This window comes from Melopsittacus undulatus, chromosome 5 (genome assembly GCF_012275295.1).
Source record: "Melopsittacus undulatus isolate bMelUnd1 chromosome 5, bMelUnd1.mat.Z, whole genome shotgun sequence".
Taxonomy (NCBI): Eukaryota; Metazoa; Chordata; class Aves; order Psittaciformes; family Psittaculidae; genus Melopsittacus; species Melopsittacus undulatus.
The window spans coordinates 26,912,624-26,928,448 of record NC_047531.1 but is presented as its reverse complement, the minus strand read 5'-3'; the positions used below and the strand labels follow the sequence as shown (position 1 = coordinate 26,928,448).

The 15,825-nt window shown below is 35.9% G+C and overlaps 1 protein-coding gene across 3 annotated transcripts in view; it reads left to right on the top strand.

Moving 5' to 3' along the window:
- Nucleotides 1-12,568, top strand: part of CPNE8 (copine 8) — a 97,784-nt gene extending 85,216 nt beyond the window's left edge. For 2 of the 3 annotated variants that reach the window (XM_005148418.3, XM_034063216.1), the window contains 4 exons: nt 2,436-2,538; nt 5,908-5,965; nt 8,561-8,634; nt 10,840-12,568. In XM_005148418.3, the coding sequence (XP_005148475.1) occupies nt 2,436-2,538; nt 5,908-5,965; nt 8,561-8,634; nt 10,840-11,028 (424 nt within the window). In that variant the 3' untranslated portion in view covers nt 11,029-12,568. Of the gene's footprint in view, nt 1-2,435; nt 2,539-5,907; nt 5,966-8,560; nt 8,635-9,025; nt 9,420-10,839 lie in introns of those variants that run through there. The other variant, XM_034063215.1, reaches the window with a different exon arrangement.
- The last annotated feature ends 3,257 nt before the right edge of the window (nt 12,569-15,825 follow it).

The following is a 15,825-nucleotide window of genomic DNA, read 5'->3' as shown; positions in this document are numbered from 1 at the left end:
TCTCCGTGCACCCCAGCATAGCCAGATAGCTGCTTTCAGTTATTTATCATTAGGATTAGTTGTTCCATCTTTGAATCACACCATTCAAATTATGTGGATGTATATTCCATTGCTTGTCTTTAGCAACTAGCTCTCTCCTTTTAATCTTTCATTTGACAGAATTTCTCCACTAGACTGTGAAGAAATATGCCAAAAGTTATGGCAGCTGGATTCTATATATGTGGCATTGAGTGTCGGCATTGTCAGTGTTAACTGGAAATCTAACCCAATGACTTTTCTGGCTTTTTCTTCTTCTTTAGAACTGGTCATATCAGCTGAGGTGGTTTCAAATTTCACAATTAACCCAAAACCACCTGTTCATTGCTAAAATTGAAAATCTTGATCTAGTACCATCAAAGTATTGCCATAAATTGACGTTCTTTTCTCACCAGTTGTTTCTCAGGAATATTTGTCAACTCTGGTAGAATTGCAGAAGCCTGTCACCCACATAGGTAGTTCTTACACTAAACATTTGTCTGCATATCAAGTTGTTGCAAGCTTTGGGAACTCATCCTGGTAGCAAATCTCACTACATTATAGTGGGAAAGCTAAGTATCTTAAAATGATGATTTTCATGATCATTCTTAATACAATCTGTGTACGTTTTTTTTCAAAGTATAGTTTCTTAGCTATTTTATTGACTCTCATGGTCATTGTACTAGAAATTATGACTTAGTCTGAACTTACTCTGTGAACCTACCTTCAACTTCAAAGAAATTTCTGCTTCCTGCATCCCTCCTATTTAAAAATATGCCTCTAATGATATCTCTGGAAACAATGTCAGGTATTACTATCCTGTTGTGATCCCAGAATGCTTCAGAAGTTGTTTGAGCAGATAATATTATCCTTTCCCTGGCTAGGAAGTTACCTAACTACATCAGGTTCAACCTAGTGTCTTCTGTCATGTTCTCTCTGCATAGCTCTTTCTTGCAACAGACTTCAGAATATTTTATTCTGTGGAAAATTTGAAATAACCAAATTTCTATTCCATTTATTCAGTGTAGTTATGTAGACAGTTTTTAAGTGCTCAGAAAGGATAATGAATGATTTATTGTCTGTGGGGTTTCTCCACCCATTTGTGTTTTGGGGAGGGAAGGAGAAAAATGTGTCTTTCTGTGAGTTGTAGATTCCATTTCACACATATTCCTCCAAACTCTTGTAAATATTGTGGTTACCACATCACTTATTGGTAGTACTCACTTGGAAATGCATTATGAAACATCAGATTTAGAATTATCTTAAGCACATGCAGTCATCATGAGCATCATTACAAAATATCATGTCCAGTGACCCAGGCATTTCATATTCAGTGACTTTCATAGGCAGTGAGTTCTTTGACATTCCTCTTCTGAACTTGGACATATATTCCGCAGTATTCATATGGAGACAAACTTTTGGATTTTGTACTGCTCTCCATACTACTTGTTGCTACTTTTATTACAGGGTTCTATTGTCTGACTCCATCAAAGCCCTAAGAGCCTTCCTGGAAAGAAATTGTACTGGCTGCTGCCAAGTGAAGCAATGATTGGAGCAGCCTGGTCCACACAACAAAAAAGTTCTTCTCTAACTATATAGGACACTTTGACCCGTGGGAATCGAAGATACATGAACTTTAGTTTCTGGTGTGAAGGCCAAAGAGTTCAGTGGGACTCTGTTTTCATAACTTTTCAAATCTTCAAAAGCTGCTCTTCTTCAAAGATCAGTTGCTTCTTGGGTCCTTTGGCCAAAGTGGAACTAGACGGCACTGGGAATATTTTGTATTTTTGTACAGCACAGGGAGAAGCTTGAGTCTTGAAAGGACATCTGTAGGTAGTGCAAAGATAAGAATATCTAAGCCAGTGTTGGGGGATGCATGTTCAGCCATTTTACAAGTGTGCACATAAATGTGAACTATATATCTGCAAGCATGGTCAACAGTAAATAACCTGGTTTTCTATAACAACAACAACAAAAAAGAAATATTTATGCAGTGTGCTAATTCCTGATAAATTTTATTTGTGCTGTAAAACCAACCATTCAGCATTAATGTATGCCTTTCATACCAAGCTATGCTCCCCAGAGATAATAACTATTAAATAACTTTCTAATGACTTATGGTTCTATAAAGGACATTCTATCTGTGCTTCTGTTGGTAGTGATACAGTTCCCACTTTTCACTGCTACAACACACGCAGATTATCAGTCTCAATTGTATTGGTTACTTTTTTCTAATGTTCTCATTTAAAATGGAGCATCCATCTTAATCATGAATGTCTTCACTTTTCAAAATCCACTGTATCATGGGGTTTCTTGTTAGTCCTTAGTAGTCAAAATTTTAAAGTACAGCTATTTTTTCATATTATTTCCTTTGCATAAAGGGGTTTTTTACTATTATAATGTTGTTTTTCTTCCCTTAGATATGCTGCTTCAGTAAAAGATGGCTCCCAGTATTTTGTTCTTCTCATTATTACAGATGGAGTTATTTCTGATATGGCTCAGACAAAAGAATCCATAGTGAATGTAAGTTCTGCTAAAAGTGTTGACATTTTAAAGAATTATTTTGCTATAAATTATTTCAGGCACTAAACTAAATAATACTTCAGGCACTACCTTTGTTCCATAAGTATTTTTTTCAAACACCAGGTGTTTATTATGCATAAAGACATAAAGCAAAACTTGAATCTCAGCTTAATTAGATAGTATTCTATGAGAAATGATACTCTTCTTTCCAGTACTGTATGTTCATCTGCTTCTTGCCCTTCCTTCCTCATTCAAACCTCACCATGCAATTTTACATAGTGAACTGTTCTTTATCTTTCTAGTAATTGAGACAACTTTGATTCCAACCCCCGTTTGTAAAAACTGCCCCAGACTTTCTGACCGCAAATGGCAAAAAATATCACTAATATGATTTCCTTCTAAATAGTGCCCTAGAATTTTCTTTTTTTTTTCTCAGTTTCTGCATTATTTTCAATATTTTTCTCTTCAAAACTGCTACAGTTGTAATTATGTAAGTATTACTCTGTATTATGAGCAGGTTCCATTTTGCTTTTGCCCCTGGGAAATGTCAGATGGAAGTACACACAGAAACTTCAAGACAGGGTTTGAAAAGATCTATACCATTAATTTGGTACATACCACAGTGGATCTAGTTAAAAGTGAAGTGGTGGGTGAAAAGCCTTCATTAAAATAATGAAGGATCATGTCAAAATAAGTAGTGTAGAATTAGACGACATATTTTGGAATCCCCACTTTCATACCTCCTGTAGAGATTCAATACATTCCAGTTTGTAGAGTGCACATGAAAACATTACTGAAATGTTCTGTCTTCCGCTGGCAAGCAAAATGCCCTCAGGTTCTTGCCAGCAGCACGCAGGCAGAGTCTGCTTGTTAATAAGGACCCTGGCAGCCCACCTGGGAAGTATTCACACCCATAGCTATTACTGTGTTTGAAAGTACCAGTTTACTTCCTCTCCTCTTCCAGCTTCCAGTATTAAATTAGAATAAACTGACTTTCACTTTTGAAGGAGATAAGCTTAGAAAGTTCATCTTCTTGTCTAGCCTAGAAGTTTAGAACGTATCTTCTTTTAGATGAGCTTCTGTTAGGTGACAAAAGGGCTCTGTGGTGAGAGAAAGTGCAGCTGTTAATTTAACTCCTCCCTCAATTTGAAGTCTGTTAAGTAAAAGACCAGCAAGTCAGGTTGCTGGTATCTTGTAAGGTTAAGTAAGTTGCCACTAAGACATAGAGAAAAAACATGTTTCCAGTAATAGTTCATTTCCAGGAATAATACCTATTAGTCTGCAACTATCTGGAAGTACAGCTGATGTGTTGTTAGCTTGGAATGAGTTGAAGTTTGGGAATGTTTGCTGTCTTTTCTTTTTATGAAGATGTATTTGTCTTTCTGTGTACTTCTTGAAGTGTGAGCACAGTATACCATGACAGAACTAATTAAATGTTATTCAATAGCAGTTTTTTCAGTCTTAATAATATCCAAAATTATAAAAAGGGCAATGATTGTTCACTGCAGCCTGATATGTGTAAAACTCAGGAGGAATATATTTCATTTTTTAACACTAATTGTGCTTTTAGGCATCTATCTCATTACATGTATGTCAGACACATTCTGTTTTACCAAACTGTTTAAAGGTTATGCTGTCATTTGGGAAATGCCAACACTTATATGCAAAAGTTTAACTCTTTGTCTTTATGCTGTCCTTGACATTTACTGTTTCATATACATTATATCACATAATACCATGTCTGTGTGAGAAGGAATCTCTTTAAAGAATGTTTTCTTTACAATCAGGCAACAAGATTCTAGAAAATACTTGAAAAACAGAAAGCGTTCTGGTCCAAGAAATGCCTTCATGTCTTGAAAACATTCTGTACTCATTATTACTAATTCAGTTACAGTTACACTGTATTTATGGCCCTTAGTCACAGACTGGTTGAGATTAGAAGGGACCTCTGGATGACATCTTGTCCAGCCCCATGCTCAAGCAGGGTCACCTAGAGCTGTTTGCCCAGGACCATGGCCAGACAGCTTTCACTGTTATCTTCGGTAGTATATTAGTATTTCACTAACAAAGGTTTATTCATTTTTTCTTCACTCTGTTACAAAATTTTACCTGGAAGATTGACTATGTAGTAACAAATTTTGACAAATTTGCAGTCAATGTATATAATGTATAGTGTATAGTGGTGTGGGGCATTAAATAGTGATTTATAGATTAGTGTATTTTCATTGGTTTAAATAGCATGTTTACAGTAACTAACTGCAAATCTTCTGCTTAAAGTTAGTTTTATATGAAGTATTGTGGCAGATGAGAAATGGGAAATGGTGATGATGTGTCTAAAACCAGGATATCCTTTAAATGAGGAAGAAAACCACTTTTTATGTTCCAAAATAAAAATACAGTACTGTGTTATAAAACCACCTGATTTCAGAAAAGCAGAGTTTAATTTAGCAGACAGTATACCTCTATGAGTTTTGGCCAGAGTATACTCCCGTTTAAAATGCCTGTAGACATTTCACTGTTCATCAGATTATCTCAATAAAAAACAGTTGTCATCCCTGACATTTGGCAGATGGTTTTTTTTCTGTTGTTACCCTCCTCAACAGAGGCAGTTTCAGATTACTTCTGGCAACTGTCAGATATCTAGTGCTACTATCAGGCAGGAGAATCCAATATTTATAGTACTGTTTTCATAATTTCAAAGGTTTTACAGAGAGTGTGTTCAGCAAAAGCCAGATGCCATCTTTTCTTTGTTCCATTGAATGAAAAAGATGAAGTAAAATTACAAATCTGACCATAATCCAGTTCAATATCTTGTTTAATTTGTGACACAAATGACTGACTTCACTAAATTTTACTCATGGAAGAAATATAAGATACATATTGCTCAAATAGGTGATTTTGTCTCTTGAAAAAAATTGGCATAAGATCTATGTAAAAGATAGGGTCACATAGTTCCAAGAAGCTACATAATATCAAAGAAAAGCAAAGAACATTTAAATAAATGTCAAATAATGTCATTAGGTACATATGCAATTATTGTCAGCTAACAAAATTTTCAAAGATAGATTTGTCATCTTCGTAGTCATATCAGTATTAAATCCTAATGCAATTTGTTGTGTTTAATTATAGTCCCATATGATTCAAAGACTTTAGAGGGAAAAATTAATTAAAACAATCGTCTGCCTTTCTCTCTTCCAGACATTTTGTACCACTGCAGCAGACAGTTCACACCACTCAGCTTTCTAGGTGGAAAAAACTATGGTTTTTAAAACATTACTTCCACATGTTTTTATTCAGAGTTCTCAGATCTCACATGCTTTGGCAGAGGCTATGTAATGCATTAAACGTCTTTTTCTGCTTCTTTCGAAGGCTTCAAGGCTTCCAATGTCAATAATTATAGTTGGGGTAGGACCAGCAGAGTTTGATGGTAAGTGTCCCAGTGTTTTTGCTAGAATTTTTTAGATTTGTTTACATTTTAGTAATATGTGGCTTTTCAAACAAACGTTGTTCTTTAAAAGAGCATAATATAGAACCAGCTGTAAGCACTGTTGACATTTCCAGCTGGACTGATTGATATCTCAGTGTGATTACAAGCTACCATGTGGAGCTGTGTAGCCCCTCAGGCTCTCTGTTCAAGTCACAGAACCATATGGGGGCTCAGCATTTAGAGAGCTCCAAAAGATGAGTGAAAAAAAACCCACAGTAAAGTAAGTGCATTCAAGTAATGCTGAATTTCTTCAATGTGGATATGTAGTTGCCTCATGAAGTGTCAGTTCACTGGAAATATTAATCATTTGTTCTTACCGCAGTAATCAAATACTGTGAAAAATAAATGCATTTGAGGAGGTGATTGGGTTAAACTGAGTTTCACTAGGTAACGGGAGTGAATCTTACTGTGTAGCAGCATTGAGAGAGTGTTACAGCAGGAGAGAAATTACCAGGGTTATCTGTGTACTCTTCGATGTGATATTCCGGAACATCATTCCCCATTGCAATAACTAAGCTGCTTCCATTATTTGAACTTATTTATTAAGTGCCATCATGTGTATCACTGCATTATGAAGTATAGACATTCCCTGTATATGTATTCCTCAAAGTCCTACTTACTTTCTTTTTAATTCTAGTACTTCTGGTTAAACAATATGCTTTCTTTTATACATAAAACATACTTAGTACCACCACAAATGTATAAGGTAAATAGTCACTGATGACTGTACATTTTAATTATTGTACAAATATTCTAAGAGTATGAAAAAAAGATGAGAAAATAATTGCGTGTTGACTTTCTTCTGCATTTTGGCAAGTGGCGTGTGATCAAAGTATCATGTTCCCTGAAGAGGTTGTCTAGGTGGATGCATACACTTCAGATGATTGTATGCCACTATCAATGAGAAAAGACAGTTTATTTTCATTAATGCATATGAAGGAAATGTGCAAACTTCATTTTTACCCCTGTGAATTCCAACTTTAGTTGAGCATTACTTACTTTTCTCTTACCTCTCTTTTGCCTTTTCCCTCTCTCCCTGTTTGTCCAGTTGTTGGGTTTTTCCTGACTCCATTTAATTCAGTCAGGACATGTAGATTCTGCCTTCTTTTCACTTCTGGAGGTTGTCATTGCAGAGTTGTTGGGGTGTCATCTCTATCGCTTTTCTTAAGGCAGGATTCTGTTTGTACTGTAGGATACAATTTACATCTTTGGACCCCCACTCCTTGAGTATGCTGCCTCAGTGAAAATCATGGGTTAGATTTACTCCCAACCTGTAGTCCTTCAGTGTCTGAGAGGAAAGAGAGATGACTTTTTCATCTAAAGAAATTCCTTCCTGAAAAAACAGCAGATTCTATGTCTGATGTAGACGCTGAGGAAGTGTGTGGGTAGGAGGATATATGTTCCGGACACAACTGAGATGCTGGTCAAGCTTCAGTTCTGCTGTAGAAAAACTAAGCTACTCCTCTCTTGATATCACTGCCTCTATTTGACCTAGCCCCTGGGGGCTACCAGAGGGGTTTCTAAAAGTCTCGAGCTCAGACAGATGGCACATATATAAAAATGTGAGGGTGACTACAGGAGGTCAGGTCAGGGGGTCCATATTTGCCCAGTATTCTGTATCTGACATGGCCATGGGTGTTCCGGAGAACATTAAGAACAGAATAAGCAAACAGAATGCTTCCCTGAATGCAGTTTTTAGATTTGAATTTCCTGAGGAGGATGTGCTTTATATCTATTTTGGAAATTTCCAGTGGGTCTCTCCTTCACATACTTGTTCAGTCTCCTGGTTTGAACACATGTCAGTTTTTTTCCATCAACAGCATAATCTGGCAATGTGCTTTACAGACCTGCTAGCTTTTTCTTTCAACAAACATGCACTTTTGTTTGGCTTGAACTTGTCTCCTGGTAGCATCATTTATGCTTTGTACTGCTTGCGTAAGAAGAACTAGGTTTTGAAATGCAGCTTTCATTGAACTCAGCCCAGTTTGTAAGCCCCTGAGAAGCTCAGTGACGCAGGGATTTGATTTTCATAGCTTATGCTGAAAGAAAGATTGTAGGATTGCAGAGCCAACAGACAAGCAAAAATCTGTGATGCCAAGTCCATCCATTTCAACAGTCATTACTTTTCTAGTATGAATGTGAGTTATTACCTCTTTGTGTTGTATCCTATGATACCTTCTATAAGACTAACAGCTGAAGATTAATTCTTCTCCATCTATGAACGTATAAATAAAGCCTTACTAAAAGATACAATCACTGTTTCAAGAGCTGGAAAGGTAAGGACGTTATTGTGGTCTGAGTTTTTTTCTGAAGGTGACAAAAAAGGTAAAAAAAATTATATTTTCAGTATGAAGAAGTGCAAAATAACTACAAAACATTATGTATTTTATGATGCAAATGGTCTTAAAGAGCTACCTAAATAACCGTTGTTGGGTTTGTTGCTCTAAGTGTAAATTGACTAAAGTTTTTCTCAGTAAGATTGTTCTGTAGCTGAACTCATAGATGAAATCATTCTGTCTGGGTTTTTTTTTTAAGCCATGGAAGAACTGGATGGTGATGTAGTGAGGATTTCTTCAAGAGGAAAGTTTGCAGAAAGAGACATTGTGCAGGTGGGAGAGAAAATTTAGTCTAATAGTTAGATTTTATTGATCTTGTTTTGAATTCTTGTCTCTATCTGTATTGCTGGATTTCATTTTACCTTAGCATTGACATACTTTACTTTGGGGTGTTCATAACAAGTTCAGAAACTCTCTGTGATACCTATAAGCCCTTATATAACACATAATAGTGAACCTGCATTCATTAGGAAATGACCCCTAGCTGGCAGGACCCTGTTACAAAGTCTTAGGGTTATAGAGCCATGGGAGAAGAGTTGGTTGTCTCTACTGCAATCTCACTATGGTTCTATAAAGCAAAACTACAACTTTTTTGAAAGTCAGCAATACCTAGATTTCTGACAAGTGCATTTGAGATGTCTGTGGTATCTTGTCTTACCTCTAGCTGCCAGTCCAGAAGACCATGAGCGTCTCCTAGTTTTTGTGTTGTGTCTGCCACATACAACCATGCAGATGTCGAATGCTTCAAGAAACCTCAGATGATAATTGGAACAGGTTTCCCAGAGAAGCAGTAGATGGCCCATCCCTGGAAACACTGAAGGTCAGGTTGAAGCTCTGAACAACCTGATCCAGTCAAAGATGTCCCTGCTCACTGCAACTATTCTATGATTCTATGATCTGTGTTTATGTGACTGAACCAAGCCCTAAGAGTGCTACTCTTGCCTGCATTCCAGGGACACCTCCATTTCTCTGCAAGAGTACTCTGGTTCTGCGCCTGCTCTCTACAATCATGTAGTCAGCCCCATAGTCTTCCAGTATCTGAAGGGGCCTATAAGGATGCTGGGAAAGGACTCCTCATGAGGGACTGTAGGGACTGCCAGGGATGGAGCATTCACAACTTCCTTGGGCAACCCATTCCAGTGTCTCACCATTCCAGTGTCTCACCACCCTTACAGTAAAGAACTTCTTCTTTATATCTAACCTAAACTTCCACTGTTTATAATGTTCCTTGGTAGTTAATACCGGGCTAGAGAGGAGCTGTATGTTACCTGTTACGCTATATATATCCATGCTGTTCAACAGAGCAGTATGTGGAGATCTTCCTCCAGAGCTGGAAATGTTTCTGGACACCAAACTAGTGTTTCTGCAAATTCCTGTGCCATGTCAGATCTTTAAAGCTGATTCAGGTATCCCTGGCATGCATTGCACTTAAGTTTAAATGCATTAAATACACACTGTGTAATTGCACATAATTTCTCCAAACAACAGCAGATCCCAAAGCTACTGGTTTTGCAAAGAGCATAAATATGTAGAGTTCTTGAAATGTTGTGAACAAGATTCATGAAAATGCCTTGCATCAGACGTATTCTAATTTCTGCTGAGAAATGAAAAATAATATGCAATGAATACCCTTTTGTATTCTTCAGAATTCACTGAATATTAGAAATGAAATAAAACATCTATTTACTGGTAACATATTGCAATCTGAATTTACCCCAAGTCATTGTCCCCAAGCAGTACCATTTTATATTCTTTTTCTGTCTAAATACTAACAAATAGCTAAATAAGTAAAAAGGAATAACATCAAATCCTTTTGGTTTGGTATGACATGTATTTTAGATGTGGTAGGATAAAACTGATGTGCTGTAGTGAAATTAACCACTCAAATACATAAAGTTTATCTTTTTTTTGTATTAGTTAAAATTAGCTAGTGGAATCAGTGTTAATTATAACAGTATTGTGAAATATTCCAGTAAAATTTGTAAAGCCAAAAAATTGCTTGCTAGCAGTGCATCACTGTCTCTGCTATATTTGCTATTACAAATTCTTCCTCAGTTTAATTCATTTCTGCTCCCTTTCTGTCCATTTTCTGTTGAAGATGTTTTAGGAAAATAGTTACTCATAGTAATGTATCTGTTGTGTCTCTTGAAAATTTTGTATATTGTTATTATATGTAAAAATATAATATAAAATATGCTATATATAAATATATTAAAATAAATATGTAATATATTTAGGTACTTTTGTAAACATTTCTGTATATTTTATATATGTTTTATATATAATATATAAACGTATAAAAATAACAACATAATAGAAAATGTGTGTGCATATATATAAAATGTGGAACATATAAATATATGTATATATATAATGTGTGTACTCTATCTCCCTAGATAGAACTTCCTTAGTTTTGTCTTGTAAGTGGCATTCTGTGGCTGCACAATGACCTGTGTGGACCTCTCTTTTGTTTTGTAGTTCGTGCCATTCCGAGATTACATTGACCGAAGTGGAAACCACGTGCTAAGCATGGCAAGGCTTGCTAAAGATGTTTTAGCTGAGATCCCAGAGCAGTTTCTGTCCTACATGAGAGTCAGAGGAATAAAGCCATCACCTGCACCACCACCTTATACACCACCGATTCATGTGTTGCAGACTCAGATTTGACTGCTCCAAAGTGCTTAGCATTCCTCATAAATCAAGAGTCTCTGGATGCAGCAGTAGCTTCTGATAACTTTTTGGAGCTGGAAAGATTCTCTTCTCATACCAAAATTCTGTTATGGTTGCATAAGCAACTGGAAAGCTTTTAAATGATAGGAGCAAAATACTGATGTTCTCTCTAGGTCTTACTTTGTTTTATTTTATTTTTTACAAAAAAAAAAAAAACAAACCTACTTTTTGATGTATTTATTGGAGGGGAAAGCACAAGTCAGGATTTCAACTCAGAAGATACTGTCCTCTCTGAATACTGTGTATATAAATGTATAGGAATGCTATTCCTCTATATCAATGTTTACATGTTACTATTTTTAAATTTCTGTACTTTTTTAACTATTCTTAAGAATAAAAGTTTGGAATATTGACTCACGTGTCTTCTAGCTTGCAATAGTTTGTCACAAGATAACAAGAGAAGCAATATCTCTTTGAATGTTTGTCCAGACAAATACAAATGAAAGCTAAGGACAAATAAGTTTGTGTTTGCCAACACCTGAATTGCTTCAATCAGTGCTTAGTAGTCTATTTATCTCCCAATTTGAGAATAAACGCCTAAAATGTGAAGAACATAATTGCACATAACTTATGACTAACTCCAAACTTTGAGGGGGAGGTATGTGTATTTTTTCAGAGTTCTTCAATTTCTAAGTTTATCTCAGCTTAGTCTTTTATTAAACCAGTTACTGAAGCAAATTGGAAGAGTTACTTGCTATAAGTAATTAAAGAAAATTACCTCAAATCAGAACTATCGGAGTATTATAGTTGACTCACTGAGCTCATTAAATCTTATCATGCATCCCTTAAAGCACTGGAAATTCTGCATCAGAAAAGTCTTCTGGAATGAGTACAAGAGATGTTTTATAATGGACTGCTTTAAACTTAATTTAAAATTTTAACTTTTTTGTCTAGATTGCCCATTCAAAGCGATTGTGACTCTTAATATTGGGGTTTAATACTGTCATTTAATCACATTGCCATTCAGGATGCATGAATGATGGTGTTAATAGACTGGTTTAAAGATCACACAACCATGTTACTTTGTGCACTATTTTGTGTACTGAACTACCCAAAATTTTTATGATATGCCTGTTCATATATAATTATAAAATGGTTTTGCATGTATAGTTTTTACAAAATACACAGTTTTGTGAGTTTGTGTCAAATACTTTTTATTTAGAACTAATGGCCTTAAATTTCACAAAACTCCTGAAATGATTGTGAATTGCCTTCAAATACTGTTAAAATGGACCATTTTAATTTTTTTGTGTCACAGTTGTAGCTGTCTTGTAGTGTAACTTTTCTCCTTTGCATATAACCTGTTTCCTACTTCTGTTTCTTACTCCTATATGTTGTAATGTACAGTATAAAAACGAGGTGCATTTTTTAAGCATGAGAAGTTTTTTGCCGGAAATCGCATCTTCAATATTAATGACATATAACTATGTAAATGCAAACTCTTCCATTTTTAAATATATTTAACTTCCTTTAACGATCTCATGTGGGAAATTACTTTTTCCAGATAATTATTCTGTTAGTAAAGAAAAAAGGAAAAAAAAAAGTTTTTTTTAAAATAAATCTTGTTTTATTTTTATTTCAAAACAGTTTTTACATAAATATGGACTTTAATTTTCTCACCAAAGTATGTATTTCTTAGTGGATTAATGTTGCATGAATGAAATTTGATACTTGGCAACTGCAGATTTTGATGAAAGTGCATCATAAAGAATAACTTTAAATCTACTGAATGGTGGTGGTGTTTTTCTATCTTCTGCATTTATTTTTCACATTTACTGTGTTGGCATTTTAGAAATAACTGAAATAATACCAGATTTCTGTTGTTTCATTTGATTAGACAAATTTTATGCCGACTTTTGTATTGGTTTCTAGTGACCTATGTATTTAGCAGATTTTCATTCAAAGGCCAGAACTACAAATGTCTTTTATTCAGTTTACAGTAATTTATTAGCTCTCATTTAAGCAGCACCTTTTATTAATCCAAAGATCAGTCTCAAAGCTGATTTGACAACTGATTTGTGAAGTGAAGGAACTTTTAAAAATTGGTATTATTTAATCAAAACTATTTTGTCTATCCAGCCTATTCTGCACTGCTGTTTTTCTTTCTGTTTGGTATTGGGGCTGTTCAGCCTGGAGAAGAGAAGGCTGCGTGGAGACCTCATAGCAGCCTTCCAATATCTGAAAGGCTGGGGATGGGACTAAAGGGACTAAAGGATACTGGGGAGGGACTATTCATTAGGGACTGTAGTGATAGGACAAGGGGTAATGGGTTTAAACTGAAACAGAGGAAGTTCAGGTTGGATCTAGGGAAGAAGTTCTTCATTGTGAGGGTGTTGAAGCACTGGACTGGGTTGCCCAAATAAATGGTGAATGCTCCATCCCAGGCAGTGTTCAAGGCCAGGCTGAAGAAAGCCTTGGGTGACATGCTCTAGTGTGAGGTATGCCTGTGCATGGCAATGGGATTGGAACAGAAGGATCTAAGGTCCTTTCAAACCCAAACCATTCTATGATTCTATGGCTGGATTCTAAATCTAACCTATTTAATGGAAAGGTATGGACATGTTCAGTGGACTAATTATTCTCATGGGAAAAGGAGACTTCTTCCAGACCCTTGACTTTTCCTATATGTTTGACATTTTGATTCTGTAATGTGAATGAGAATCATTAAGTAGACTCTTGTAGTAGTCATGTCTCAGGCATTTCTCAAAAACACCATATGCAGCCATTTTTACTTCTGGCTTTGTTTTCAAGAATAAGGGAACACAAACCTCATATTCCTTCCCAAGAAATATTGGTTCCTACCAAAATTTGATCATTTTCTATGACTGAAGAGCAGCAGGGAGTATTTATGTTTGAGAAAGGTAAAATGGGATATATTAGCAGACAGATGAGTTGCCCAGAAATGGCAGATACTAGCTGTGGTGAAAACTCTTTTCCTTTGATATTGACCTTGGAACAGATACTTTCTCTGTAGCACAGACAAAAAATGGGATGGCAGTGTCCAAGGTGCCCAAATGTTGCTACAAATTAGGAAGGACATGGTTTCATGGAGATTATAGCATGAGAATGACTAGTTTAGGTTTGATTCTGATGAATGAAGAATTGTTTCCTAATCTGGAAGAAAAAACTGGTTTGATCTAAATTGAGAAATAATATTTTGTCATTCCAGGCAAAGATGGCAACTTATACAGCAGAATTGAGATGGATTTCAAATCAGCTTGCCTCTGTACACAAAAAAGGTTGTGAAGTGAGGTTCTCCATGGAGGTATCTGAAGGAGAGGAATGAAGTGCAGGAGAGCAGGTATTCTTGAAAAGACACATTCTGAAAAGCTGGAAATTCTCACCTAAGTAGGGACAAATGAAATTCACTCCAGAATACTCGTTTAAATGGCTAAAACAATCAGAATGGTAAAGGATTATCATCTTTGTGAACTAATAAAAGGACACACAATGACAAATTATGCCAATGCATTCGGAAACCAGGGAGCATAGTAAGAGGCTATTATGACCATATCAGAAATTCTTTAAACACAAAAATCAAGAAGAATAGAAAGGGATAGTATGTTGCTATGGGTAAATGTAAGAGATGGCACAGCTGTGTGTGAAAAAGGACAGAAAACCACAGAGCAGATTATAGAATCAACTAGGTTGGGGAAAACCTGTAAGATCAACGCCAGCCATTACCCCAGGACTGCCAAGTCTGCCACTAAACAATGAAACCATTAAACCATTGTGACTGCTAAAGCCTCATAAAACCCATGCTATAAAGGGAAGGGAAGGTGAGTCTGTTATTTAACAAAAGAATGAGCAAATAGATCTAGGGGAAAATGAAATGCTCGATGTCTTTTTCCCTCACACTTTATAGAAAAGGGATAATCATTGAATTAAATAGTCAATTAAAAAATAAACCTAGGCCTAGGTTTACATCTATGACTCATTTTTTTTCATAATACATGCTTTTGAAACAATTATGTTAAAAAGCAATGTAATGAGCTTCAAGACAAAAGAGAGAAACAGCTGCTTTAAAAGCATTTTAAAAGCAAAGCAGGAGTTAGTGGCCTCATTTGAAGTGTTATGAAATACTACAAAACTGGTTAGACTGCTCAGAAAAATGCTTTCAGTATTTCATTATCAAGCTGGAAAAATACAGCAATTGATGTTCCATAGGGATCTCTCTTGCTTTTGGTATTATTTGGTCATTTCCATTGATGATACAATATACAAAAGATGGTTATTAAATTAGTGTATTATATCAACTGGAGATAATCACTTCTGAAGATGGAAAACTTAAATAACTCTTATGAATTAGAGAAAATATGTGGAAAAGGAACAAACTAAATCAGGGCAAATAAGTAAGAGTACTTCAGTAGCAAAAAAACTACTACATGGTTGTGGTAGTTTCTGGCTGCACAGCAGTTCTGCAGAATAGTGTCTGAGGATCACAAAATGGCATTGAAGGGAAGGTGTCAAAGTTTTGAATCTAGGCCACCAGAAATAATCCTTTCATTGTTCTCAAAATAATAATGCCTTAGCTTACAGTCCCAGGTCATTTTGAGACTTCACATGACATGTGAATCAACAGGAAGAAATAACAAAGGAATGGAGGTCACGCAGGAATCCTGGAAATAGTTGGGCAGATGTTTAGGGAAGGTGTCCATGGGGCTGGTTTCCCTCCAGAGGTTGTTTCTAACTCTGATGACCACGGTGAGCTACTACAGCAGGAGTCACTGTGTG